General features: G+C 40.5%; 3 protein-coding genes and 1 non-coding gene across 4 annotated transcripts; 3 read left to right on the top strand and 1 right to left on the bottom strand.

Moving 5' to 3' along the window:
• The first annotated feature begins 7,114 nt into the window (after positions 1-7,114).
• Positions 7,115-9,348, top strand: LOC101310065 (scarecrow-like protein 8-like). Its single transcript, XM_004308011.1, has 2 exons — positions 7,115-7,650; positions 7,702-9,348. The coding sequence occupies exons 1-2, from the start codon at positions 7,115-7,117 to the stop codon at positions 9,143-9,145; spliced, it is 1,980 nt and encodes a 659-aa protein (XP_004308059.1). The 3' UTR covers positions 9,146-9,348.
• A 5,268-nt stretch (positions 9,349-14,616) lies between these two features.
• LOC101307846 lies at positions 14,617-18,961 on the top strand. Its single transcript, XM_004309139.1, has 3 exons — positions 14,617-14,802; positions 14,912-17,031; positions 17,196-18,961. The coding sequence occupies exons 1-3, from the start codon at positions 14,617-14,619 to the stop codon at positions 18,424-18,426; spliced, it is 3,537 nt and encodes a 1,178-aa protein (XP_004309187.1). The 3' UTR covers positions 18,427-18,961.
• A 103-nt stretch (positions 18,962-19,064) lies between these two features.
• LOC101307550 lies at positions 19,065-26,000 on the bottom strand. The gene is made up of 15 exons (XM_004309138.1): positions 25,838-26,000; positions 25,454-25,760; positions 25,134-25,368; positions 24,139-24,466; positions 23,651-23,891; positions 22,843-23,540; positions 22,614-22,749; positions 21,655-21,899; positions 21,447-21,570; positions 21,186-21,368; positions 20,858-21,092; positions 20,452-20,779; positions 20,094-20,343; positions 19,295-20,004; positions 19,065-19,204 (listed from the first exon to the last, which is right to left on the bottom strand). The coding sequence occupies exons 1-15, from the start codon at positions 25,998-26,000 to the stop codon at positions 19,065-19,067; spliced, it is 4,323 nt and encodes a 1,440-aa protein (XP_004309186.1).
• A 437-nt stretch (positions 26,001-26,437) lies between these two features.
• LOC101309680 lies at positions 26,438-27,229 on the top strand. The gene is made up of 2 exons (XR_185312.1): positions 26,438-26,816; positions 26,901-27,229. It is a non-coding gene; the product is annotated as an uncharacterized LOC101309680 (transcript).
• The last annotated feature ends 169 nt before the right edge of the window (positions 27,230-27,398 follow it).

Below are 27,398 nucleotides of genomic sequence, written 5' to 3'. Positions count from 1 at the left end.
TAGTGTTTTTCTCAATCAAAATAAACAAACGAATAGATGAAAAAAAGACGTCACTTGAAATATAGGATGGATTTAGACATATAGTTATGGGTGAGGTGTGAATGTGACAACTTGAATCCGAATATTTAACAAGGAAAATGAATAACTTTGCCATCATATGACCTTGGTATGGATTTAAAATAGATGATCATATGTTAAAAGGTGAAGTATGAAAGCGAATAATAATATAAACCATATAGGTCAAGCTAACACACTTGCACGTGATATTTCCTCCCCAATTGTGTATGTCCATGAACTTATATAGATGCTAATACCAACACACTTGCTACCAGACCGTACTTAGTGGTGGTGATCGATTCTTCAACTTGTTTGATTATTAGAGAGTTAGGACGACTTGGCTATAATTCGTAAACATTATAAATTCTCAAGATACATGATTGTCAAATTTATACGATTAATGAATGTGTGCAATGGTAGATCCTTTAAATGACGGGAGAAAGTTTCACCCCATCCCTTTTTTTCCCGATGATTTTAAACTTTCTCATTCTTATTGTACAATTTTGTAGTTATTAGGTGACAAGGGCTGGTCACCTTAATGTGACCACAACTAATAAACAATAAACATGAGACACGTGTCTATTTTAAAAGGCTTGGCTATAATTTAAGGACATAACAAGAGGGTTTTGGGTATTTAGTATGTTTATTTATGATTATTGTTAATATTTGTCTATCTCTTATTGGTATTTGTCATTCATAAATGACCATAGCCGGTCACCAAAGTTATTTTTTTTGTTTTTTGTATATGTTGGTCTTTCGTAAATCTATATCAAATTTCATCATTATGTGGTTAAATCAACTAATCATTGTTTTTGTCTATCCTCATAGCTATCCTTACATGCTTATTATTGTTCAAACCTCATCGTTCTCAGGTGAGTGTGATCCGATTTTACTTCTATAAGTTGAATATCTCCTTTATATTTTTATGTATAAATATAATTTCTGTCATACTATATATTTATTTATTTACGGGTCACACGTGAATATACAAACACAATCTTTTTCTAAGTCCATATTTATGTACACAATCTTAGTTGTTCGATCTCAGAGACATTGAATCGGTGGAGAAATTGATTCCCAGGCATATAAACAAAAACCCTAATGTACCCCGATCAAATCGACAAAGCCAGGTTAGCTTCTTGTTGACTTCTTCAATTAGCTGTGACCTCTCCAAGACTCCAACCAATGGGGAAAGAGTGTGGCTCTCGTGTGGCCATGGATATACCGCGTGCCCCTCACTCGATACCTACCCGCGCGTGCGCGACCAAACCTCATCCTCAAATCCTCATGCAGTCGGCGCCAATGGGGATTCCAAGACTATGAAATGACCAAAACGCCCTCCGTCACCACGAGCTTTCTTTCCGGTTGTTTTTTTTTTTTTTTTTTATGAAAAATAAAACAAACTACAAACTAAAATCACAATTACATCAACACGATATAGAGTCAAAATAAAGATCTTGTTAGTTGTCCTTAATTGATTTGTCAAAGACTCTGCAACGAAATTTAACTCCAAACATATACTGAAAATGTATATGAAGATATAGACTACTGCGTTAGAGTGCGAATGTCATGAACCACAGCAGTCATCCTCGATTGCAATAACAGTTCTGCTTTCTATGTTTCGTTAGCTCCAACAACTACTAAATTTAGAGCGTTCCGCCACTGAGATTACGGTTTTGCCCTCATGAGGTTATTAGTTTATGGTTTAGGTAGCCGTGGTGGGTGGTGGGTTTGGATAGGGAGAAAAAAAGAAAAAGTTGTTATGGGACAACTATTAAAAGTAATATAATATTCTAGAAAGGTAGAGAAAGAGAGTTAGGGTCAGGGTTTTAGATATTTCCGAATTGATGCTCTTTTAAGTCTTTTGGTCACATAGTTTTAATTTTGGATATAAATTTATACGGTACATGGGAATTGGGGTAGGCAAGGGACAAGTGGCAGATAGGTTTGTGTGCGTGACACGTGTCTGGTTGTGGAGGCGTTGCAATTAGGTTTTTTTGATTTGTGTTTAAGGGGGTTTGGCATGGTTTTAGTTGCTAAACCGGATTGTCATGCTTTCTTCCCCGCACGCAACCTTTTGATGAAATGTGAAGTAGTTAAGGGTTGTTCGAGTTTTCACACCAAGTGAGTTGTTATGGTAATTTTTACATCATATGAGTTATGTTGCGTGAAGTTCATGATACCGTCATATGTTTGGGCACAATACTTTTTAGTCGTCGACACGTGAATGAATAAGAGATTCATGATACTACAGGTTAAAACACGGTAACAATACTTAAACAATCTTCTACCGCTTTAATATATTCAAGCAAACAATTTGATTTGAATGTACATTAGTTGTCAATGAACCGTGACATATTAGTTAGCTATAAGTTTATATAACCTGAAAAGTGTCATCTCATAGAAAGATATTTCTATCAACATATGCCACTATACGTCTATAAACGGTCTTCTATCAACATATGCCCAATAAAGATACGCTTCACTCAAACTCCCCCTCAAAACGTAAAGTCCTTGCATGAGTTGCATCGTATAGTTTTTTAGCAAACAATTTGATTTGAATGTACATTAGTTGTAATAAGTCGTGACATATTAGTTAGCTATAAGTTTATATAACCTAAGAAATGTCATCTCATAAAAAAATCTTTCTATCAACATATGCCGCTATAAGTCTAGAGGGTCTTCTATCAACATATGCTCAATAAAGATACGTTTCACTTAAACTCCCCCTCAAAACGCCAAGTCCTTACATGAGTTGCATCGTAGGGTTTTTCAGATCTTTTCATGGAATCAATTCTACATCCACGACATCTGTAAGTTCAAATCTCCCATTACAAAAGTTGTGAAAAGACAGCTTTCTTTTAGAAGAGAAAAATAATTGTATCGAGTGAGATGAGATTAAGATCCGATAGTTAATCACTGAGATAAGATTAAGATCCATGATCTTATTTTATTAAGATTATGGAAATCTAATTGTTGAAAACATGGTTGACCTCATATGTTTACCTTTTCCAAGTTCGTGAGGGAATCAATTACGTAATTTCAGTAATATGATGTAATTGGCTGGTGCGCTTTCGTTTGCGGGGGTTGAGAAAGGTGGAAATGGGACTGGGATCGTATTAGTGGTCAAATACTTTCGTTCTAAGACTTTATCCTTCGAGTTGGTGTTTGCTAAGAAATAATTCAGACAAACATAACCAACCGAAACGAGAATCAAAAAAAATATATAGTTTAATTCAGGACGAAATGTGTGATTTTTTTTCATTATGATCAAAGATGCTCCAAATATGTATTGTAATAGCTTAGTATTTAAGCGAAATAAACAAGGGTGTGTTCATATTAAAACTAATGGATTCCTTTATGATCAGCATGTTGATGTTGTTCTGCTTTCTTTTGAGTGGGGGTACGACAGGAGAGGCTTTAGCCACCCATATAATACCCTCATTTTACAGCATCCTATGTGAGGTCATTTGGTGAGCTAATAAAAACCATATGCTATGAAATTAGGGATACGAAAGGTGTATATAAGAAAAGTGTAACTTTATTAATCCAAATAATAAAAAATTATATCGATCCATAAATTTAAAATTATAAATGATACAACTTATTGATAAAAATTGTTAAACAGTCTTTAAGGTGTTGAGTTTTAATCATAAAATATATCAGTACAATTAGGAATTATCCACCCACTTATGAATTATATTTTATTTGTTATTTTTTTTATATGTAATCTATTACTCTCCAATACGTCCAACAAAAGTTGTGTATATCATAGTCGAAAATAATTAATAGACATCAAGTTGTCTCCCTAGTCTAGACGACTAACTAACGGGACTAGCTAGCCTATCAACATCATCGATCATATATTTATTTGAATCTATGTTCAATAACTTATGATTCTCAAAATTTGAAATGAAACTAATGATCTTCATACTATACTCATTTCAAGTTATTTTCATGCATATATATGTGGTGGGATTTTACTATAAGAAGTGAAAACCTAACTATTTCAACTACAACCACTCATCTTTAAATGGATGCACCTAAAAAACCTAAAGGTTGGGTACAACAAAATTAATATTATGGTGAGTGTCTCTTCCCCCGTGTACTATGTCTATCCACTCAACACCACTTTTGTCAGTTACACAATAAATCAGTAGAAAAATTCCCTTCCATCTCTATAAACACTATGCCATTTCCAAATAACAATTTAAGTGCAAAAATGGCAGTTGAGACTTGAGAAGGAAAGCATCGAGTTAAACAAAAATGGCAATCTTCATGTTAAAGAAATTGGAGTGCGGTTGGGTAGCGTTATGAATAATACTTCTATATATAAAGGGAAGGTAGCTAGATTTCGAGTTAGAAGCCGTAGAAAACACAACTGAAGCACAACACAAATCACATTCTCTATGTATTTGTGATGTAACTTTCACGTGTAGCATGATGCAACATGCATGTTACATGCATACCGTGTCACAGTGGAAAAACAATTTATATGAAAACTAACAGAGTTAGAAGTTGATCATAGAACACCAACTAATAAATCAAGAACCCAAATTATTCATGTGTTATAGCTAAAACCTAGAGAGCCAGAGAGAGAGGCGGAAGAATGAAGGCTCTCTTTCTCTCACCTTGGCGGCTGCTAAACCTAGTTTGCTCCTGTCCAAATTTCTTGGGTTGTGTTGCTTCCGCTCATGGTTCTAGTCTGTCGAATCCCTCGGGTTCGTATATCCTTTCAGAGCACCATTCGGGTGGTCGCACTCTCATCCTCTCTTCTTGACATCGCATCATTGACGCTCCTGCCTTCAATGGTGTCGGTGGTTGGCGAATCTTCTCGTCGGCAGATCCAATTCGGATTTGGGATCTTGGGTGCCAGACTTGGAAATTGCTTCATCTCTTCCGGTGGTGATCCAATATGTGGATGCGGGGTTTCGAAAGATGGTTTCAGATTCTCTTCGGTGGCGTTATTCCTCTTGGTGGAAAGAGAAGTTGGCCTCCTCGCCGGATTCCTTAAAGCTATAGGGAAGAATTTCTCTTGTTGTTGTCAACCGTGTGGGTGTGCGACGGTGCAGATCAGCGCAGGGACAACAAAATCCTGGTGTGATGCGGCAGTCGAGAACTTGGCGAAAGAACATTGTTTGGTATAACGGCGGCGGGTCAGTTTTTGCTTGGTGTCGACCTAGTGCGAGTTGGGCTCAAGTTCTTTATGTGGAATTGGGCCTGAGTCTCAATGTCAGACCTAGATCAACATCATTTGGGCCTCTAACGTTCTTGATTCAGATTTGGGATTCAGGTGGTTTCATGATAAAAATTTGGGACCCAGGACTATTTTTAGTTCGGTACCAATTTTTTTCTTGGGATCAATACCTGCTAGGAACTGCCAGGATTATTGATCGAAGGTTATCAGCGAGTATTCTGATGGATGCTGCGAAAAAGTTTATTGTCAGTATTTTATTAATTTACTCACCCCGTGAGCTTCACTCAATAGGTGAGTTGTATTACGTTTTAGCGGTGTCTTTTTATGACGGTCTTACAAGGGCGGGTCACTGTGTAATATGACTTGTGCTTATTGAATAAAATCGTCTTACCTCTTTTCATTCAAAAAAATAAATCAAGAACCCGATAATGCTAGTATGCATGCATGTTACATACCATATTGCATCAAAAAATATAGTAAATAATTAATGTGGTTAAAAACCTATAAAAGAAAGAAGGTACTATAATGCGTTTGAAATTTCATGCCGGTAAAAACAAATGATTTTATTTGTTATCTAAAATATCGAAAGTTTATATACGACAAAACAACAATGGACACTTAATACTCATAGATTAGGAAACCAATATCTTTAAAGCAACATCACTAGAGTTATCATTTTCCAATTCCTGAGTTGTTACAAGAGCGTAAAATGAACCAACATGAACTATATAAAGATGAGTATAAACAAAGCTACAACGAAGAACAACTTGACTAGGCCAAATCAAAACACACAACATGAGAAATAGAATAAAGAAAAGCAGAGCTACATCACAATGTAAAATTTGCTTAACGTAGGAGTTCACATTTAATCTCGTTTGAATTTATTAATAGTTTTACAACTGGCATGTATTTTCTGAGCAATAAACCAGAAAATGAATGCATCTTTAATTTTTCGTTAAATTTGGTAATATGTCGGAGCCAAATATTCTAGGGTTCGTCATTCTCTCTATCCATACGTAAACCCCACCTCTGCAACCGGCTCGTGTCAGTAAATCTATCAATAGTCAACCGGGAATCGTCTGTGAAAGACAAACCAGCTACTAGAATTTCGAATCCGCGACCCAGCGGAGCGAAATATCAAACCTGACGGGGCTGTCACTCACCCTCCCCTCACAGCGCACCCCCATTCGTCACACGTGGACGAGGCGTCCCTTTCGTTGTGCTCTGGATTGCATTTTCCGGGCTCGTGTCCTCGGCCTTTTGGAATAGTTCGTAACTGTCCTGTCAGATGATCACAGCCGAATAAAGATCATCTCCTTCACTCAAGCGGAGAGAAAACAACCCGCTCCCTTTCCCCTAAACCCGCGTGTCCACACGTTATGTCTCTCATTGGTGCGTGTCTCCACGCGCTTAGGAGAAAAACGGTGACGATCTTTACGTCTGAAATTGAATGCGGGTGCTTTTCTGTGTGCATAAAGCGTAGCCTACGTGGATTAGTGACCGTCTGATCGTCATAATCATAGATAACGACTTGATCAGACGTTTGAAATGCGACGGTCTATGTAGACGCGCGTAAGCAGGGAGGTTTTTTCTGGGGTTTAAAAATATAAAGAGGGGCCAACACACCTAAAAAAAACCGAAAACCAGAGAGCAAAGCTGAAGAGCTCCTCTCTCTCTGGTTGGAATCTGCCCTCAGTTTATATATTTCCATTTATTTTTTTCACATTTAAAACCCCAAATTGAATTCCCTTCAATTTCAAAGACGAAACCGTCTCTCTTCCAAATCCCATGCGTTACCTCAAGACCCATCACCTCTTTTGAGCCCTCCTCTCCCCCTTTTCATCTTCTGACAATCTCAAAATGCAATCAGGGTTCAATTCCGGAGGAGGAGCCGGGGGTCTGCCGGAGTTTTACACCGGAGGAGGAGCTAGATCGATCGGGAACACCATGAACAACCACCCTTCTCAGCCTCAGTACCACCACCGATCCCAGCTCCCAGGGCTTTTCATGGACTCGACCGTTTCTCAGATCGGTACTCGCCAAACACAAAATCCACACAACAGTACAGCCGGGCTCATCGGAAAAAGGACTCTTGCCGAGTTTCAGTTCCATCAGCAGAATCCCTACCAGCAGAATCTGACTAACCAGCAAAATATGTATCTGCGGTCGCTCAAGCCGAGAACCGCGGCCAATTTCCAGCAATCTTTCCAGCACTCCTCTCCAATCTCGCCTCTGTCTCCGATTGATTTCTCATTAGCCTCGTCTTATACAGGTTCGGACAATTCGAGTTCTTCTACGACGTCGTCTATGTTATCACAGCGATCCGGTTTTGCCCCGCTTCTTCAACAGCTCCGGCCTCAGCCGATTAGTAGCCCGACTTTTCAGGCGTCCTCCTTGCCCTACCGCAGCAACAACAACTGTATTCGGTCTTTTCAGAATCAGAGTAGTGTTCAGAACCGGGTTTCGGTTTCTATGGAGTCCGAGAAGAAGATGATTAACCCGGTTGTTTCGGTATCGGCTCCGGTTTCATCAGTCGATTCTGAGAAGAAGATGATTGACCACAGGCTACAGGAATTGGAGAAGCAGCTCCTCGATGATAACGACGAAGAGGAGGAAGCCGGCGACGGCGTTTCGGTTATCACTAAAACCAACAGCGAGTGGTCCGAGACGATACAGAATCTGTTCGGTCCGAATCCGAAGACCCAGAAGCCGGTGTCTCCTTCGCCCACTTCGTCGTCGTCGTCATCCTCCTCGGTGGCGTCTCCGGCGACGCTGACGTGTTCAAAGCAGTCACTGATGGAGGCCGCATCGGCCATTTCAGAAGGGAAATCCGAGGCCGCGGCTGAGATCCTCACGCGCCTGACACAGGTCACAAGTCCGATACCGAATTCGGAGCAGAGGCTGCTTGAGTTCATGGCTTCGGCGTTGAAGTCCCGGGTAAACCCGGCGGATAATCCGCCGCCGGTGAAGGCGCTTTTCACTCAGGAACACGCCGGGTCGACTCAGTTCCTCTACGAGCTCTTGCCGTGTTACGGACTTGGATTCATGGCAGCTAACCTGGCGATTCTGGAAGCTACATTAGCGGACCAGTCGACGACCAATAAGGTCCATGTGATTGACTTCGACATTGGGCAGGGCGGCCAGTACATGCACCTCCTGCAGGCGCTCTCCAGGCGCCAGAATGGGAAGCCCTCGGCGGTGAAGATCACCACCGTGGCTGATAACGGCGGAGGCGAGGAGAGGCTGAGAACAGTCCGTGAGAATCTGAATCAAGTGGCGAAGGAGCTGCGCGTGGGGTTGGAATTCAACGTGGTGGGTCACAAGCTCAGCGAGCTGAACCGGGAGTCGCTCGGCTGCGAGCCGGACGAGCCGATCGCCGTGAACTTCGCGTTCAAGCTGTACAGCATGCCGGACGAGAGCGTCTCCACGGACAACCCAAGGGATGAGCTCCTGCGGCGCGTGAAGGGACTCGCGCCGCGCGTGGTGACGCTGGTGGAGCAGGAGCTGAACACCAACACCGCGCCGTTCATGGCGCGCGTGAACGAGTGTTGCGCGTATTACGGAGCGCTATTGGAGTCGATCGAGGCGGTGGCGAAGGACCACCCGGACCGAGCCAAGGCGGAGGAGGCGCTGAGTCGCAAGCTCGCGAACTCCGTCGCTTGCGAAGGGAGGGACCGCGTTGAAAGATGTGAAGTGTTTGGGAAGTGGCGGGCCCGGATGGGAATGGCGGGGTTCGAGTTGAGGGCAATGAGCCAAAGCGTGACCGAGTCGCTAAAGCGACTTAGTTCCGGCAAATGTGTCAACCCCGGGTTCACCGTTAAAGAACAGAACGGCGCCGTTTGTTTCGGTTGGATAAGCCGCACTCTCACCGTGGCATCAGCTTGGCGTTAACTTCACTCGCTCACCACCCCCTATTTTCTTTTTCTTTTTCATTTTCTCACGAATATTATTAATTGTTATAAATATCTCTTTTTAATTGTCGAAGCTTTGCTTTCCTGAGAAAATGGAAAAAGGGAAGGAAAAAAAGGAAGCTAATTCTGTACCAAACGCAACAATAAAAATGAGTGTTTGGATTCCTAGAAAATTCCTGTGCCTGTTTGCATCGCATTTATTATTTTTCGTTTCTTCGGGCGTGTGAAACGTTGCGTTTGGTACCAACTATGGAGGGCCATCCACTAATTTCCTTTTTCGGCTTTTTTTCTTCTTCTTGTTGTATTTATTTTTGTAGCGTAAGTTAGCTATGTGGATGTGACCCATCTTCTCATGGGGCACTAATGCTTAGAGCAATGCTGAAGAGAATTGCTGCTTTGTAATGTCTCGTGTTTGTTGATAATAGTATAAATCGCTTGGAAATTTATGGAATTTGGGGTGTACACTAATGTCATGCTGTCTTATTCTTCTACTTTATGTGGCAATGTTATAATGAATGGTACTTCAAATATATATATATAGAAGTGGGGCATTCTTCTTCTTTTGGGAATTCCGTTTACATAAATTTCCCTTGGCCTGTTTGATGCAGGAGAATCGGGTTTTTTTGTGGGTTTTAACACGTCACGAAGTGATAACATGTAGGTTTAGTCTCTTTGCGGTATATAATCCGTTTAGTGTTAATCTTGATTTTGATGCGATAAAAGTGATTGGCCGATATCGTATAAGTAATCTGTTAATTTCATAGTTAAACCAATTTGTTAGCCTTGTGCTTGTTTGATGCAGAAGAATTGGGTTTATGTGAGTTTTAACACAAAACGGAAACACAACATGATGTTTGGGTTTATGTGAGTTTTAACACGAAACATAAACACAACATGATGTTTGTAGGTTAAGTTTCTCTATGCTGTATACTATCATTTAACATTAATCTTGATTTTAATGCGATATAGACGATTGACTGATTAAACGGTTTGATTATTACCGTAATGAATTTTAACAAGCATTTGTCAATATCATTATTTAATCGATTTTGTTAGTATCGTAACGAATTTCAGCCGATCAAGTAATCTTTTTGTAACATTTTCTCTAAGGCCATTGCTCGTTTTTACCTGTTAGGCAGAAATCTTTTGTGTAGTAGGCCAAAGATGCCCATCATTGGAGACATGGTTATAGAAGGAGACACGAGTGGATAAATTATGCAATGTCGTGTGTAAATAAGGTAAACAATCATAAACTGCATTTAAGTGGTGCATGGTAGACACTATGGCATGTGTTCGTATTTACCTTTCAACACGATGGAGTCATATTGGGATTCAGTCATGGCAGACAGTAAACAGTTAATGCTGGTGCGTCATAAATATTTTTACATTCAACTCACGTAAGCCATAAAAAGTAAATGATATTTATGATATTCCAAGGGAGTGCTATCTGCTATGGTAGCAATTCCATGCCACATTCTGATTTCATATTAATTACCATAGTAAATGAGGTAATGCAAGAAAAATAATTACGGATTTATGATGTATTGCCCTAAATAAATATGAGAGTAAATGATGAGAAGGGTTGGACTTGATGGGCAGAAATTTCAGAGCTTTGTCACCCAAAAGTGAGGTTGAAGAGTAATGTCGATGTCACTAGAACAACAACTAGCGTCATCAAAATTCAATACCCATGGAGGATGATCACTAACATCGTCCTGTACATGAATATTTTAGATGGAAAGAAATCGGGGACATAAAATCTACACCCCGAGATATATTAGAGTTTACCCCGAGAAAAATGTAATAAAGCCCGAGTCTCATTTGACCCAATAAGAGGATTGGCCATCAAGCTGACACCAAATAGGCGCAAAGTAAATTGGACATAACAAGTCATGGCATAGCTATGCAAAAGAAAATAGAAATTTGGAATATAGCACAAGCAAAAATGGACTACTCAAATTAGCAATGACCTATCTAGTTATCAATGTTTTACTCAATGGATCAGTAGGCTAAGATTAAGAGAGGGTAACATGAACAGAAATATAAACCAAAGTAGAATTTGCAGGCCATTAAAGGCCACCAAGGCACCAACAATCCTCCCAAAAGGACAAGCCATGCTAACCACTCAGAACACATCTGCCATCAATATCGTGGAATACGGGCATCAGATGGAAAAAGGTTGGGCCCTGAATTATTTAGGATACACACTGTCACACTCCATCTCCCTAGACCCACTAGCTCACCAAGTACAACTCTCTCTTTTTAAAGCCCAAAAAGTAGACTTGAATTTCTCTCTCTATCTATCTCTTTACATAATCGGTTGGATGAGCCGTTGCAGGCCCACATAGGGTTTCAATTGGGACAAGATAGCAATGAGAGCAGACCATCACATTTTCTCTTCTTTTGGCATGCGGCCATGTATGCCATAGCGTCTGAAATTGGTATTAAAATCGTGATAGAATGATTTATCACTTCGAAACCGGGAGCAATTTAGATATGATCCATCCTCATATAACGTTTTCCGCAACTAAGGTTTGAACCACATGTCTCATAGAACAATTCTATGACGTCCGCTCCACTTGTAGCCTCACGATCTCCTACAAGTTACAACATATTATAACAGCAACATACCCCTTACTTGGGTCTCACTGCAAAATCTGAGGCCCTCAAAACAAAACTTTAAATTTCGAGGGCAGAAGAGAAAAATCAGAAAGCTGAGGAGGAGGAGGACTAGTTGCTAACTGTTGCTTACGCCGAAAGCGATCCGTGGCTCCCACGCGCCAGCAGATTCTGCGAACTGTTGACTGTAAGGTGAGAGTAACCGTTGGATGTGAGATCAGACGGTGTACGTGCTATGGCGAAAGAGAATCATTTGACTTTATGGCTCTGGTGGGTCCATTGCTTGTGGTGGGTGGGTTCTTCCCGTGGAATAAAAGTAATGCGTTGGAGACTAGGAGAGTAGGAAATTTTTTTCTCTCTGTTTTTTTTTCTTTAGGAAGGGATCCGGGAGTTGAAAAATTCAATAGTAAATTAGAATTCTTCAAGTGGATCGAGCAATTTGGGGAATTATGTAGCTAGAGTTGTAATAATTCATGAAAAGAAAAAAATCTAGTATTATATAGTAATTAATCGTGAGTGTATTTACCAAAAAGGCTTACAAATCTTTAAGAAAATAAATCTGGTTTAATATGAGAAATATTGTAAAGAAATCATTTCAATTTCTTACCTTCTATGTGTAAAATTCAATCTATGGACGTAATTCCATTGGTGATAAGAACTTATTCATTATGCAACTGTAAAAATGGTATGCATATCTCGTCACCTAATTACTTTATCGATATGATTACACAACTCGTGTTAACTCATTTTGTTCTTAAGTACGTTATTCAATTACGTTCAAAATTGTGACCGTTAGAGCTTCTCAACTTGTTCGCGCTCTTGCTTTTGATTCAAATATCAAAATAAAAATGGTAATCGTTGATAGTATACGTCGATAATGTAATCTTACTTCCATATATTGTAACGCACCTAAAATGAAACTTATAACTTCATTGCCGTGATTGAGCTCCCATATAAGGATCACCGATCATCATAAAATTTGAGCGACAATGGTAATTCACTAATCTTATAAGGATCACTCTATATGTTTTGGGCCAAAATCCAAAAGCTATTTCGAAATAATTTTCTCCAAATAGTATGATTTATGAAAAAGGCCAAAAAGTCAAAATTGCCTTGCATTCCTGAGAGATTGCTCACTATTTGTCATTTGACTATGGGCTTCGATGTTTCGTGTCTATTATAATTTAATTTTTTCGTGACTGTTTTGGTATTATTACGGGGTCTTTCGGTAATAATCTTAACAAGGGAGGGCATTATCGGCACAAGAGGCCCCATAAATACGTGGTGTGAGAGTCCTCTCTATGCTCTCTAATCCAAACAGCACAGAAGAAGAGCTAGGCGAAGAAGAAGAAGAAGATTGAAAGGGGTGAAGTGAATCTACGGCGACGATTTGTTCTCCGGGATCGGAAATCTACGGCACGTATTTAACGATCGGCAACTGATATTCGTCTTCTCTGATTAAGAAGAAGAAGAAGAGGAGCGATTCAGATTCGTATTTGGCTTCTTCTCTCTGCTGTTGAAGGTTTTTGAGGTTTTTGAAATCTTGATCGGATTCGATTCGCATTGACGGTGGCGGCGATTTGATGAGTGATTGAAAGACTACAGGTATTTGAAACCCTAAAGCTTTTGATAAATTTGCCTGCGCTTTTTTTGTGGTTAAAAAACAATTTATATATTATCATCATCGTCGTCGTTGAAGAAAACTCATCATGCTTCTCGCCGGCTCTGGATCTCTATGGATCGGAGATTTATGGAGCTCTGAAGTTAGTACTGGTTTAGATCTTGAAGAAGGTTTAAAGGCGGCGGCAGTGGATTTGAAGAGGAGCTTAGTTGAGATTGTGATTGTGATTCTAGGGCTATTAGATTTTACATGATCCAAATGATCGTTCTTCTTCTTCTTCTGGAGGCTTGTGGCTACTAAAATCGAGATTTGAAAAACTAAAATTTTGATTTTCTCATGGTTGGATCTATGGATTATGTGCATAGTGATTCATGTTATATGTGCTTATATATCTGGATCGAAATCGAAGAAGTTTCATAGCTTATCGAAGACTTTGAATCTCTACTGTGCAAGGTTTCGGAGCACCGCGTTGAATTTCTCTTGCTTAAGCCTTTTTCGAAACATAAGAACACTGCTGCTGAGCCGAGCGCTTCGCAAAGTAGTGTGTGGGAGTTGTGTTAAATTAAAAATCCTTCCCCTGGGTTTGGGCATAGTAGACTCAAACCCTTCTTCTTTGAATGAACCGCCTCTGTTTATGTTAGAAGAAGTCTTTGTTGTTTCCGTGAACCAATTCGGAACCGAGGGAGGTTTTGGAGTCCTCGAAAAACTGATTTAACACGATCTGCCTTAAGGTAATGGCCTGTGGAGGCTTATGCTGGCAGTTTGTTATCAGCTTTTGGGCTTGATGACTATGTTGTAGATTATGAATGCCTCTGTTATAAGTTTTCTGTGAATAATGACCTTCTTTCCTATGCTATTGCTTAGATGCTGATCGTTTTCTCTTTGCATCTTTCAGGTGACGTTGACGTTTTGCTCTTTGGAGAGTTTGAAGAAAGGAATAAGTTTAGAACCCAATCAAAGTAAGCATTTATTTCTCTGGTTTACTGATGGTAGTGCTACATATGAAATAGATTGTCATATCTATCCCAGTATTTGAATGCCTTTAGAGTAGCGCTAACGATTTTCCTTCTGATTTATAGACTCATCTTGGTGCTTGCACTGGGGGTGTACCCATCAATCTGGCGCGGAATAGGAAGCAAGCAAGAACAGCATCTTGCAAAACCGCTGGTGGCAGGCAAACAGTGGATGGGATTAGATCTGTTTCCCAAAGCATGAATACAGTACGTGTAGAACTTACAAATTCTATTAGTCCAGATTTGAGTTGGAAGGTTTCCAAGGGTTACAGAAGTGCACCAAGGCGAAGGAAAGCAGTTGATAAAGGACTGAAATTGGGTGCGGAGCCGGCAAATAAGATTACTAGAAGCTCTTCTGAAACGACTGTTTCTGAATCAGAGAAGGTGAGTACACTTGTTCATTGTTTACTTGTCGGTGCCAATTATTAAATATACATATCCATATTGCATGTCTTACTTCATCCATGGCACTGATACAATTGTCTTTTTTCAGCTTGGTGTGGCTGTACTTGGAAGACGGTTCAGTGACAAAATTGAGCATGTACCGATTAAGAAAAGACGATTTATGGTCCGTTCTCCTTCACCACCCCCTCGCTTATCTTCTCAGTTACCTGAAAACAAGCAACTAGGTGTGAAGTCATGTTCTAAATCAATCGCCAAAAAGCATGCATCCAAGAGTGGTACTTCCTCAGTGACTAGTTTTACTCGTAGTGCTGGTACTCTTCATGAGAGTTTAACTGAGCCGGCAAATGAAAAGCCTTGTTATGGAGAAGACTTCTCTGGTATTGAGATATTAGCTGCTGCTGCCTGTAACAATAGCATACATGATGACATAGGTGAAGTTTTATCACGGGAGGGGACAAATGCATCAACCTCTGCGAGGCCCCTGGAGAAATCAGCTGCATTGTTGTCATCAACGCCAATGATAACTGATTCAGAGATGTCAGAAGGAAGAGATGCATCTTTGGAGACGATACATTATTCCCCTAAAGATGTAGTACATGAAGATAAAATAGGGAACTCCTCTCTTGAGGATAGCCTGGTTAAAACTAATTCTGGTGATGGTGATGCTGATGGTGATGACCGCGCACTAGAGTCTTCAAAGGATGTTAGGTTGCACTGGGATCTAAATGTTTGTATGGATGCTTGGGAGGAGCCCTCGGTGATAGTTGATCCTCAAGCAAATGCTGTAGACAGCATCTCTATTGATAGACAGACAGAGAAGCTGCCAGTTTCACAAGATGTTGAGGCAAAGGGATCCACAGAAGCTAAGAATCCCAAACTGCTGCCTGCGGTTGAAGATATGAAACAGGGAATGAAAACATCACCTGACTCGGAAATAAGTTATGGTAAATCTAGTCTGGCTGATAATGCTCTAGGGTCTTCAAAAGATGCAGGTGTGGTTACAAAGAATTCCAGTCTGGATGTCTGCATGGATGCATGTGTTGATCATTCCTGTGCTCGCTCTCATAATATTGCAGGCACCACTTCCGTGCCTGTTGAAAAGAATGGATCACCACCTGCCAGTTCTGGTGCACAAGCGGGTGAAACTATCTGTTCAGGAAAGATCCAGGTCGAAAACCCTGTTTTGACTTGTGTGCCTGTTGTGGAGGGAGTTTCATGTGAGATGGGCAGCACTGTTGTAGATGATGATGGTAAGGGCTCTGGTGCAACATCCAGCTTCCGTGATCCAAAATCTCCTGAAGAGTCGGCAGCTGTTGAGAGCTGTCACTTACAGAAGAGTTGTCTAGAGGTCAAACCTGTAGGCAAAACAGAAGATGTGATTAAGCCTGCATCAGGTGCATCTGTTGGTGAAGGCCTCTCTTTGGTGACTTTAATTGCAAAGGATCAGGTCGAAGATGCTTCTCAGACTCATACTGTTAGTTCTCTACAAAATACTGGATCTTTAGGACTAATGGCTAAATCTTCCATGAGTGCCACAAAGGATCCAGGAGCTGTGGCCGGTCCCTCCCATCATGAGCAATGCCACTATGGTGATGGTACTGCAGGAATTGAAGTCACTACAGTAGATTCTTCTGGTGTCAACTCTCACGTATTTGATAAGGATCAAATGGTTGCCACCAACCCCCCTGTGGAACAGGAGGTCGGATATGATTCTCAATATGAAGACGGGGAGTTGAGGGAATCAGATGTACCTTATTGGGAGGAGAATGAGTTTGATGAAGTTGAACGTGTTGATTATGGTTCTGATACATGTGACACTGATGCTGCTGATGGCTCTGCATCAGGAAAAGTCGAATGCAGAGAAACTGAATTTTGTGGGATAGAATCTAGTAACATTAATATGAACGTACAGGTTGTGCGAGGATTTAGTCTCGGTTCTGATAACGTGTGTGGAAAAGTTGAACATTGCACTTCTGGAAATGCTTTGAGACAATCTTCAGTGGGTTCAAAGACGAGAACTTCTGGATCTGAACAATTGCCTGGTGATTCTGAAGCTTCTTCAAACAGAATTGCAGAAGCAACTGAGGGCTGCACAATAAGGAAACATACTGGTGATTGCTATGATGGTCTCGATGGCAAAGATCCTGCCAAAGTGGATGGATCAATGACATCTGATACCTTGAATAGGATGGGAACTTGCGCAAGGAGGTAAACGTTTTGTTCTCTCTTCTCTCCTTTTGTTTTGTGTTTGCTTGTTTTTTGTTTTGTTTTTTAATAAGGAAACAGTAAACTTTTATTTTACTTTAGTTGCTGGTCTCTTATTTGCCATTTGATATAGATATCATAGTTACCGTAACTTGTTGTTGATGTAGGTATGACACCTTTGAATTCTCCACTCGCTCTGAGGAGGTTGGTTCTGATTATTCCATGGGAAAGGAAAGATCCGAATCACGTATGCTTGGTAAGAGTTTGGGAGGTGTTCGTTTGGTTAATCCTTCTAAGAGTTATTTGGATTCCAGACGCCGTGGATCACCACCTTATCGTGGTTCCTTTGGCTCTGGGCGTCCTAGACCTAGAAGTGGTATTGAGAGTGAAGAATATGCAATGGATCCAGATGATACGTTTTCAGAAGCAGCAGAGGTTGTTGGAGTTCACAATCGTGTTCGCAGGCAAGCGATGAGTTACAATTCAAATCGTTCTTATCAGCCCACATTCAGAAGGAGATCCCCAGATACACATAGGGGGATGATACCTATGAGGGATATAAGTCCTGATAGGAGAAGGTTACGAAGATATCCACAAGGAGTTGGTCGAGGTCTCAGGGATTACCACAGACCTTTCCCTGATGAGCTGAACGACAGTTCTTATAATGGGCCACGTCGTATGACCAGGAGAGAACCAAGTGCATCTCCCCCCGGCAGAGGACCTTATTATGGTAGACCTAAGTTCCAGTCTAGGGGCAGAAGTCGTTCTCCTCTCGCATGGGAACGGAATGAAGCTTCAAGACATCGTGGTAGTAGGTCTCCTGATTATAGATTTGATGGTAAAATGGAAAGGGGGAGAGTGCCCTTTCAGAAGAACAGTTTCGGACCAAAGTATGAAGCAGGGTTCTTTTCCCCGCCAAAACGGCGGTTTTCCCCACAACACAACTCAAGATGGTTTGATGATCGCAATGGCGCTGGAGATCATAATTTCAGAGGCAGGAGAGGAGGTGGAAGGAGATTCCAACCGAGCCAAAGGTTTGATTCAGTGCGTTCTAGGAGAGTGGATTCAGATGATTATTTTGAACCCAATGTTCGTCCAAGATTCTCGGAGTTGAACAATGGTGGTAGGGAATGTAGATTCGAGGGCAGTGACGAAGATAGAAGGAAGCCTGAAGGAAGATTTGAAATTGTTCATCGGGTGAGGCGTTATGATTCTGATGGTGTTGTGCGTCAGTTCCGTTATGAGGGAGAAGATCGGTTTGCATCTCGCAATGCACAGAACTGTAAGACACAGAACTTTGATGACTTTGATAATAGGAGTGCCGATCGACGGCCTCGAGATGTTTACCTCGCAGAGCAGCAGCAGCAGCAGCAGATAGAAAACAGAAGGGGCAATTAAGCCATAATGACAGTATTTAACTCCAGCTTTCAACTCATTCAAAGTGTGAGGCGCATAAATTGAGAGGAAAATCTTCTTCACCTTTGCGTCCGCTGAAACAGTTCTGTTTATGCTCAGATTTCTTTGCCAAGATAGATAGGAGTTCTTCCATTTTTGTTTTTCCTTTCTTTTTACGGTGAAAGAGGTCCAGATATCACTGTTCCCGGCGGCTCGTCACTGCTTGTGGAAGCAGCTGCTCTTACCATTCTGATTGGCGTAGGCAAGATTTTTTTTAGGTAGGGCCTGATGTTGCTTTGTTATCATCCTGCATTTGTTTTCACCTTAGATATTTAGTTGATTAGTGAAAGAATATGCCAAGTTTTAGTTTGAAGGCTTTTCTCCATTCCATCTTTTAGTCCTTTCCTCTGTTGCTTTGGGTATACCTTTCAATCCATTATTTTTCTTGGTTTTAGACTTTTAGTGGATAATTATCGTGACCTTGATCTTTCTTCAGTGGGAAAAATCAATCAAAGGGTTAATGGAACTGTTGACTGTCACTTTTAACATCTGCCGACAACCTCTATTTACTTAAGAATGCGCAGTTACAAACTATTTCTCTTTTCTACTGGTAATCAATCTGTTGTAGGGTCTTTGAGCCTCTACCAGCTGAAGCTCATGGAATGGTAATGTAGGTTATGTGCCGACGGTGATGAACATACTACAGCCACTTCTTGCCTCATTTTCCTTGGTCCGCTAACAAGAACTCCGATGCTTGATCCTTCGCAGTCCCATAATATCTCTGCAAAGAATGATAACACCCAGGTTTCAGAAATCATTTCTTTCTAGATGAAAGTATACAAATCATTTGCACGATTTGAAGAAAGCTTACTTTGAAGATCCGGTCTTGTGCCATAGTGCACCTTTGTGGACTGAACGAAGGATTGGTGGGGAACGCTTTCGAGTTCTCTATCAGCATTGTAAAACCGAGCACTTGGTGAAGTAGTAATCTGTGGAGGTGTGTCTATGCTTTGAATCTGTCCAGTCTCCTTTGAATTTTGTTTCTTGTTCCATAGGAAAACTGCAGTTGCAGTTGTGGCTATGGAAACACATAGCAATAACATGTTTAAGGCAGATCTATATGAGGCAGAGTATATCAGATTAGAGTTATGGTCAATGGGGTATATGTAATATCGTGTGAGGATTCCCATCAACACGAGAAAAATGATGAAGGACATCGATATGATGACACCAAGCGAAAGCCAACTGTTCCGGCCTAATACTGCAGAAACTGGTGAATCCAATGGGTCTGGTTTGAACCATATTGTTTGGAGAGGCTTTTGGTTATGTGTTGCCGGTTGGTTCTCTCTTGTCACGTAAGCTTCAATCTGTAATTGCAAGCAGGAAATGTCCAAGTTTGTGCCTGAAGGAGGGAGGATGAGGTCTAACATGGTGAGGTCTAGTGACTTTTTGAAGGCAGTTATGAGTAGAACTTGTGGAGTCTTCTTTCCTGAGTCATTGGCTTGAGATAGGAGCTCTCGGATTATGGATATCATTGGAGTAATACCGCTTCCTCCACTCACCATCACTATCGTATCGTGCCTGAAACCAAAACCATTTTCATAGTTGAGTTTTGTGTTTGAGATATCAGAAATAGTTGGGATTGCTAGCTTTGCAGTGTAAGTAAGCACCTTAGAAGGTTATTTGAGGCAGGTCCATAGGGTCCTTCAACCGAGACCTCAAGGCGGTCCATGGGACAAGTGCTTGATGATGCAAACTTCTGGTACAAGTTCCGAGTCCAGCTTCCGTCGCTTTTAACGACAACACTTAGGTTATCAGGATCCATATTGCTGCTGGAAGTAATAGTAAAAGGGTGCCATTGTAGCTTGGAAATTGCAGGCACATTTAGAAACATCATGCTTGTTGGAGAATAGCTCAGTCCTATAACCAATTTCAACCAAAAGAAGAAGAATTTTTTAGTAAGTTAACTATGATATTGGAACTCACTGGGAAAGATATTAATGTATTTGATTATTTGTTCCTTCTCACCTGGGATCTTGGAGAAGCTCAACTCAACAGCCTCACAAGGGAGGACACGGGCTGAAACAATACGAATTCTTTGTTGGGATTGCAAGAAACGCAGAAGCCGATCAATCATGAAGAGGTAGAAGCCTGGGAGCATTATACAAGCGTAGGAGAAGCCCACATGGAACACAAAGAAGACAATGAAGACAATGTAGAGGTGATGAGTGTAGAAAAAGAGCTCAAAGATCTTGCGCCTTATACGAGGGAAGCTTGTAGCCCACATGGCTAATCCAGCCAGCAATGCCACTTCTCCAGCCACATTTGATATTCCAATCTTCTCCCATTTGAGCATCTACAGTGGCAGTACAAGATTTTAGAAATTAACACAGACAACTTAGTTGCCAAGTTAACGTGATTCCTCTCTAATTACCTGTGAAATTTGACTTGTGCAGGCCCAAAATATAATGTAACATAAACCGTGAGCTGTGAAGATAGTCATTACTAGATGGCCGAGCCAGATATGATACTTGATACTTGCTTCTGATGTAAGGCCAACGAGCTGCAGAATCGAAGACCCTCGTGCCACCGGGAAGAAGAGAAAGGCTAGACAGATGTTTCCAACTAGGCCTAGCATTAGTGCTGTACTTTCTAACTTTGCTTGCCACCTGCACATCAAATTCATTCATCAATATTTCCACAATCTGGTTAAAATAGAGTTAATTTCATGCATTACTTTAATATAGAGATCCAATTCTTACACATGCTCTCGCTTTGCTGCAGCTTGTAGGCTGATGGTTGCAAACATACCATGCAAGTAAGAAGAGATGGACCAGACAAGTAGAGCAATGAACATTGCTAGGAAGGAGAGCTCTATCCATGAAACAATCCCAAGAGGGCCTTTCACCAGCACTGGTCGTTTCCATAATGACTTCATCACCCCACTAGTTCAAATCCAAAGCACAAGCATGTTTTACACAGCTGAACATCCAAAAATTTTCTTCGGAAAACCTCAATGATACAAAGAGAGAGAAAGAGGGTACCTTTGGTTCTTATTATCCGCAGTTTTGTTTTGTATGTGAAGCAATAAACACCCCAAAGTTGCAATAAATAAGATTGGGAATGTGTAAACAAGTATGCCTGCACCTTCATAGACATAAACAAATTATGTTAAGACTAAGATTTTTGGTCGATTTCAGATGAATTTGGTTTTTCAGATTGAAATGTCACCTTGCTGCCCAAAATATGTGGAATCTGTTTTTGCATGAATGTCTGGCAGCCAGTGCAGATAGTAAGTATTTGTGGGCATCATGATCCAAATCATAGAGTAACCCACAAAGACTACCATCAAAAGAAACATCATCATTGATCCAATAATAGTCTGCATTCCATAACTTGAAGTGGTTTCTTTTTCTTTCACTCCAACTGTACCTGAATCCATTTCGCTGTTCTGTGACAATGAAAGAGTACTACTCCTGGAATATAGGACTTCTGCTTTACCTTCATGTCGTCTTTATATAGGTTGCATATTGCCAAGTCTCAGTTTTACCTTTTGCTTCTGAAAACAGGAATATACCTGAACTTTTGGGAAGGTAAATAAATCAAGGGGAAAGAATCACAAGTCTGGTCAAAAGCTTGTGTTTCACATTCTTAAATTAATATCCTGAAGCCAAATTACGCACCAAGAAGTCACCGATATTTGGCCTGTTGGCCTCAGTGTTGCTTCCAATGCAATTGTCAATTCCAATTTCTCATAGTATACGCAACAATTCAGTATTCCTGATTCATTGCTACATGTTTGGCCTTTAGCTATGCCTTTGGTTTCAAGAATCTAATCTCTTGCTTTATGCATTATTAGATCTTCAAATTACTTCTTAGGGATGGAATGAGTGAGTAGGAAGGTTATCCAAGTATGCAACTGGACTAACTACTAGTTTTGTATTTTGCATTAGCTCACTTTGTGTACAATGTAATTTTTAGAATATGCTCCAATGAACAACTTTGTATCTGATAGTATAACTATATAGTTTTTATTTAAAAACTAGAATCATAAAGCACCAATACATTAGGCGCCATTATAGAATTTTTGAGCTATATGATACAAATATACAGAGTATTTTTTTTTTGGCTATATGCATACTATTCGGTATTAACTAGGAAAACTAATGGCTAGTATATATATGCATCACCAGTTAAAGCTAATGGACTCAAACTGCAGATTATGTGCCAAACTGGATGAACAAACTGTGGCAACTTCATGTCTCATCTTCCTTGGGCCACAAACCAACACTCCAATATCAGATCCTTTTGTCTCCAACAGAATTTCTGCAATATAATCCAGATGAAAGTTACGATCATATATAATCACTTCTCCAAAGGGTAGTTAATCAGCTAGTAATAATTAGTTATATTACTTACTCTTCAGGTCAGGCCTAGTTCCATATTGCACTTGCGTAGCTTGAGCAATCAGGGACTCATGATTATGGGGAGAACTCTGAAGTTCAATATCAGTTGCTGGTGTTGATAATTTCGCATTCTGATTTCGCTTCCCTTCTTCAATGGCATTTTGTTTCTTGCACCAAATGAAGATTGCACTAGAGACTATGAAAATGGAGGCACAGACCAAAAACATGTACCACAGGCAAATGAAAGAGACATGGTAGTGTTCACCAGTGTTGTGGTCAATTGGATATATATAGAAATGATTGACAATGCCCAAAACAAAGAGAAATAAGAAAAATGAGGATGAGATTATAGCACCAAGCCATAGCCAAGTGTTTTGTCCTAGAACCAAAGTAATGGGCGAGTCCAAGGGGTCTGGCTTGAACCATAGGGTTTGGAGAAGCTTGTGGGGGTCTGATGGAGGCTGCTGCTGTGTCTCCCTCGTCACATAAGCTTCAATTTGTAACTGCAGCTTGGTAAAATTAAAAGGTGTGACAGAAATTGGAAGCAAGAGTTGTAGCATGGCGAGATCAGCTGAGTTCTTGAAGGCACATATCAACCGAACAGGCGGAACATGGGAGTCTGGTTTGGTGCTTTGGAAAATGATTTCTCGGATTATGGAGATTATCGGAGTGATTCCACTGCCTCCACTGATCATCACCAGAGCCTTGTGCCTGAAGGGCAACAAAAGACCAATGTAGTTTAATCAACAGATGCACTTAATATAACATTCTACAACTACTTAGATATAAGATGTTATATATGTTGTTAGATTGTCAATAACCTTAGAAAATGCAATGACGTAGGTCCATAAGGTCCTTCAACAGAGACTTGAATATGATCCACCGAGTTAGAAGAAAGTTGCTGGTAAAGTTTCTGAGACCAGCTTCCTAGACTCTTAATCACAACACTTAGCTTATCTGCCTCCATGTGAGAGTTTGAAGTCACTGTAAATGGGTGCCATTGCATCTTGGATACACTAGGCACATTGATAAACAAGATGCTTGTGGGATTATAATCCAGGCCTGTGGAAAATTAAAAATGACTTTTTGTCACATTTTTATCAATATAACGGGAAAAAAAAAAACATATTTGTTTTCGTAACGTATGTATAACATTATGAAACGCATTATATAATTCTGTTACCTCTCATTTCTTGCAATATAAGTAATACGCTATTTCTCGTAACTTGATAATGAAATTCCGACTTTTAGAATTGTAAAAAATCTTATAAAAAAAAACTCATACTGAATCCTAAATATTAGTAATCACCTTGGCTCTTGGAGAAGTTGAGTTCAATGGTCTCACAAGGTAAAATGCGTGCAGAGACTAACTCAGCCCGTTGATAAGACTGTAAAAATCTCAGGTATCGATCAATGATGAAGAGAAAGATTCCGGGAAGGATCGTACAGAAGAAGGAAACGCCGGCATGCAGTATGTAGAAGACGATGTAGAGAACATAGAGCTGATGGGTGTAGAAAAATAGTTCAAACATTTTTTGTCTAGCACGAGGAATGCTAGTCACCCACATTGCCATTGCACATATAATTGCAATCTCCCCAGCTACGTTTGATACATGACTGTTGCTCCATTCCAGCATCTGCTTCATCATCACCATTGATATAACTCAGTTAATTCTTTATATAGTTTGACATCAATATTGATCGGGAAAATAGCAATTTTCATCAACACTATACATACTTCTAATCTGCAAAAAATATATTGTAGTTTGATACATCATGCGTCAAATGACTCAAATCGGTAGATATTTCGGCTGATGCATGTAACTTATGTTCATAATTCACACATACATAATATGTATGTACCAATTAATGAGGTTATAAACAAAGATAGATAACTAACATCGACCGATTTGACACATAATAGATCGAGTGGGTCGATGTTTTCGGCTGAAACATGTAACCTATGTTCACACATACATGATATATATGTACCAATCATTGAGGTTATAATCGAATAATCGAAGATAGCTAGCTAACAAAGATCGCTGGGGATCAAATCAAGTTCAACCACTCAGTTAAAGAATCCAAGGTGACCACCTTCAGACACTAAGAAAAGCATGAAAAAGATGACAAATAGGGACAAAGACGTGAATCATGATAATGCTACACAGAAATTGAAGCCAGACATTTCAATTCTAACCACGCAAAAAAAAAGAAAAGATTCTCTTTCTCACCAATAGCAACAAATTAAGCACAATCATAATGTATCGTTAACCAACAAATGATAATCATCAAGGTACGTACCTGAGCCATTTGATGAGTGATGCCCCAGAAGATGATGTAGCCTAGGGAATGAGCAGCAAATAGAACCATGGAGAGATGGCCAAGCCAAATATGGTACTTGATACTCGACTCCGACGTTAACCCAAACATAGCCAAAATCGAAGAGCCTCTAGTTACCGGGAAGAACAGAAATGCCAGACATATGTTTCCCGTTAACCCAAGTCGGTACGATACACTACGAAGCTTTGCTTCCCACCTGCAAACGTATAAAACTATACAAATCATATGGTTCACTTAGCATTATTCGTTTAAATATGAGATAACGATATTGAATACCATACTCTTTGAGGCCTGGAATAGGTTTCATATGCATATTGTGGAGGTGGGCGAAGCCGACGTGTATGTAATTGGTAAGAGACCACACCAAGAGTGCAACAAACATGACTGCGAAACCGAGCTCCATTGCAGTCACAATTCCCAGTGGAGCTTTCACACTCGCCGGTCGTCTCCAGAAGCTAGCAAAGCTTGTGGAGTAGTATGTCGAGTATGAAACCTTGTTTGATTTCCTCGTCTGGATTAGATGGAGATGAACACAACTCAAGGCTGCTATGAAAATCACCGGGAACGAGAAAAGCACCAGATTCACCCCTGTAATTAGTATATACAACTCATTAGCTTGTAGACACTAATTAGGGAAAAGAAGTATTAGTATACAAGTTATTTACCTTGATCTCCAAAATATGTGGAGGTGAGGTGGTCTTGTAAGTTGGGTCTCCAGGAATCTCTGAAAGTTTTGGTAGGCAACACAATCCAAATGATGAGCCATCCAACAAACACCAGAAGCAATATGAACCTGAGAACTGAAACAACTGCTGGACTTGTGCTCATGGCTTCAGAACTAAAAGGAGGACTAGCTACTACTACTCTCCCTTCGATTCCAAGTTTTCCAACAAACTTACATATAAGTGAGACAGAGAGTCACAAGACGTGTATATACCTCACCATGCATGAATCTTGTGGCCTTTACTTTGGTGACAACAATTGTGGCTTTTCGGTCTAAGTTTGGTACCACATTTCAATCTAAAAAATAAAGGATAAATAAACCCTTCAAATAATAAATAAACCTTGACATAGTGGCCTAGCCAAATTAAGAAAGAGTCATGACTGGACGAGAAAAGGTCTGGGCTACTTTCCTCTACAAAGCCCAAATTCGTGTTTAAAGGGTGGGACCCCCAGCCCGCCTCGGCCCACTAAGCGCTAACCGCCTAGCCAATCACTGAATCCGCCTAACCCGCTAAAAGCCCAATCCGTACTAATTAGGTTTTGGTCACCTGAGCTCCATTCCCTATTTCCGAATTCTCCAGACCTTCAGAGTTGCCGGAGACATGGGAGAGAGTAGCTCAATCAACCCCGTCAATTTCGTAGCTTCTTGCATCGAACATCTTCACGTTCATCTCTGAATTTTTGGGCATTCAACTTTTATTGGATTTATCGAGTATAGTCACTCTCGCATAGAGCTTGGCCGGCGAGGGCATCTTCGGCAATCGGCATACCCTTCACACCGGGCGGCGGAACGTTAAGCACCACCCAATTGGTTCACGGCACAACCGGGTCCTTAGGATCTGGAGCATCTACGTCCTGAACCCCAAGGACTGAAATGCTCTGTGTTTAAGGGCCGGTCAGATTGTTCTCGGAAATTTCCAGGTAACTGTCCATCATTCTAACTAGTCTTCTTCTACTTTATGCGTGCGGAAAGCATGAATCGACTTATGTTTTACATCAACTTAGGTTTTGAGTTTGGTGAAGAAATGGTGGTTGTTGGGGAGTTAGCGGGAGGGGCTGTTCTTGGAACAGCACTCAGCTTGCTGCGTGCGGCTTTTATAGACGTGATTAAGAAGATTTGCGTCCATCCAACCCACTTGAAGAGGTGTGCTTCTTCATATGGTCATGTGATTGAACTAAATTTTCATAGGCTGATGAAGGTTAACTTATGCATATGCCTGTTTTTGTCTTAGCATTTCATAAAACATCTTCTATTCACCTTTAAGAAATTCAACTATCTTTTGACTTGCAATCAGAAAAGAGAAACATTATATAGACAATCTACATTTAGCAAGATCTTGAAGCAGAAGGAAAGACTGAAGGCTGTAGCAGCATCATCTTTTATTTTTACACACAGTCACATAGTATGAGCTTGGTTATAACTAGCATGCGATATGCGTAATACACATGTATGTATCACCAGTTAAAGCTAATAGACTCGAATTGCAGGTTCTGTGCCAAACC

Source organism: Fragaria vesca, linkage group LG7 (assembly GCF_000184155.1).
Source record: "Fragaria vesca subsp. vesca linkage group LG7, FraVesHawaii_1.0, whole genome shotgun sequence".
Taxonomy (NCBI): Eukaryota; Viridiplantae; Streptophyta; class Magnoliopsida; order Rosales; family Rosaceae; genus Fragaria; species Fragaria vesca.
Note: the sequence above shows the minus strand (reverse complement) of the source record. Positions and strands in the feature narration are given on the sequence as shown.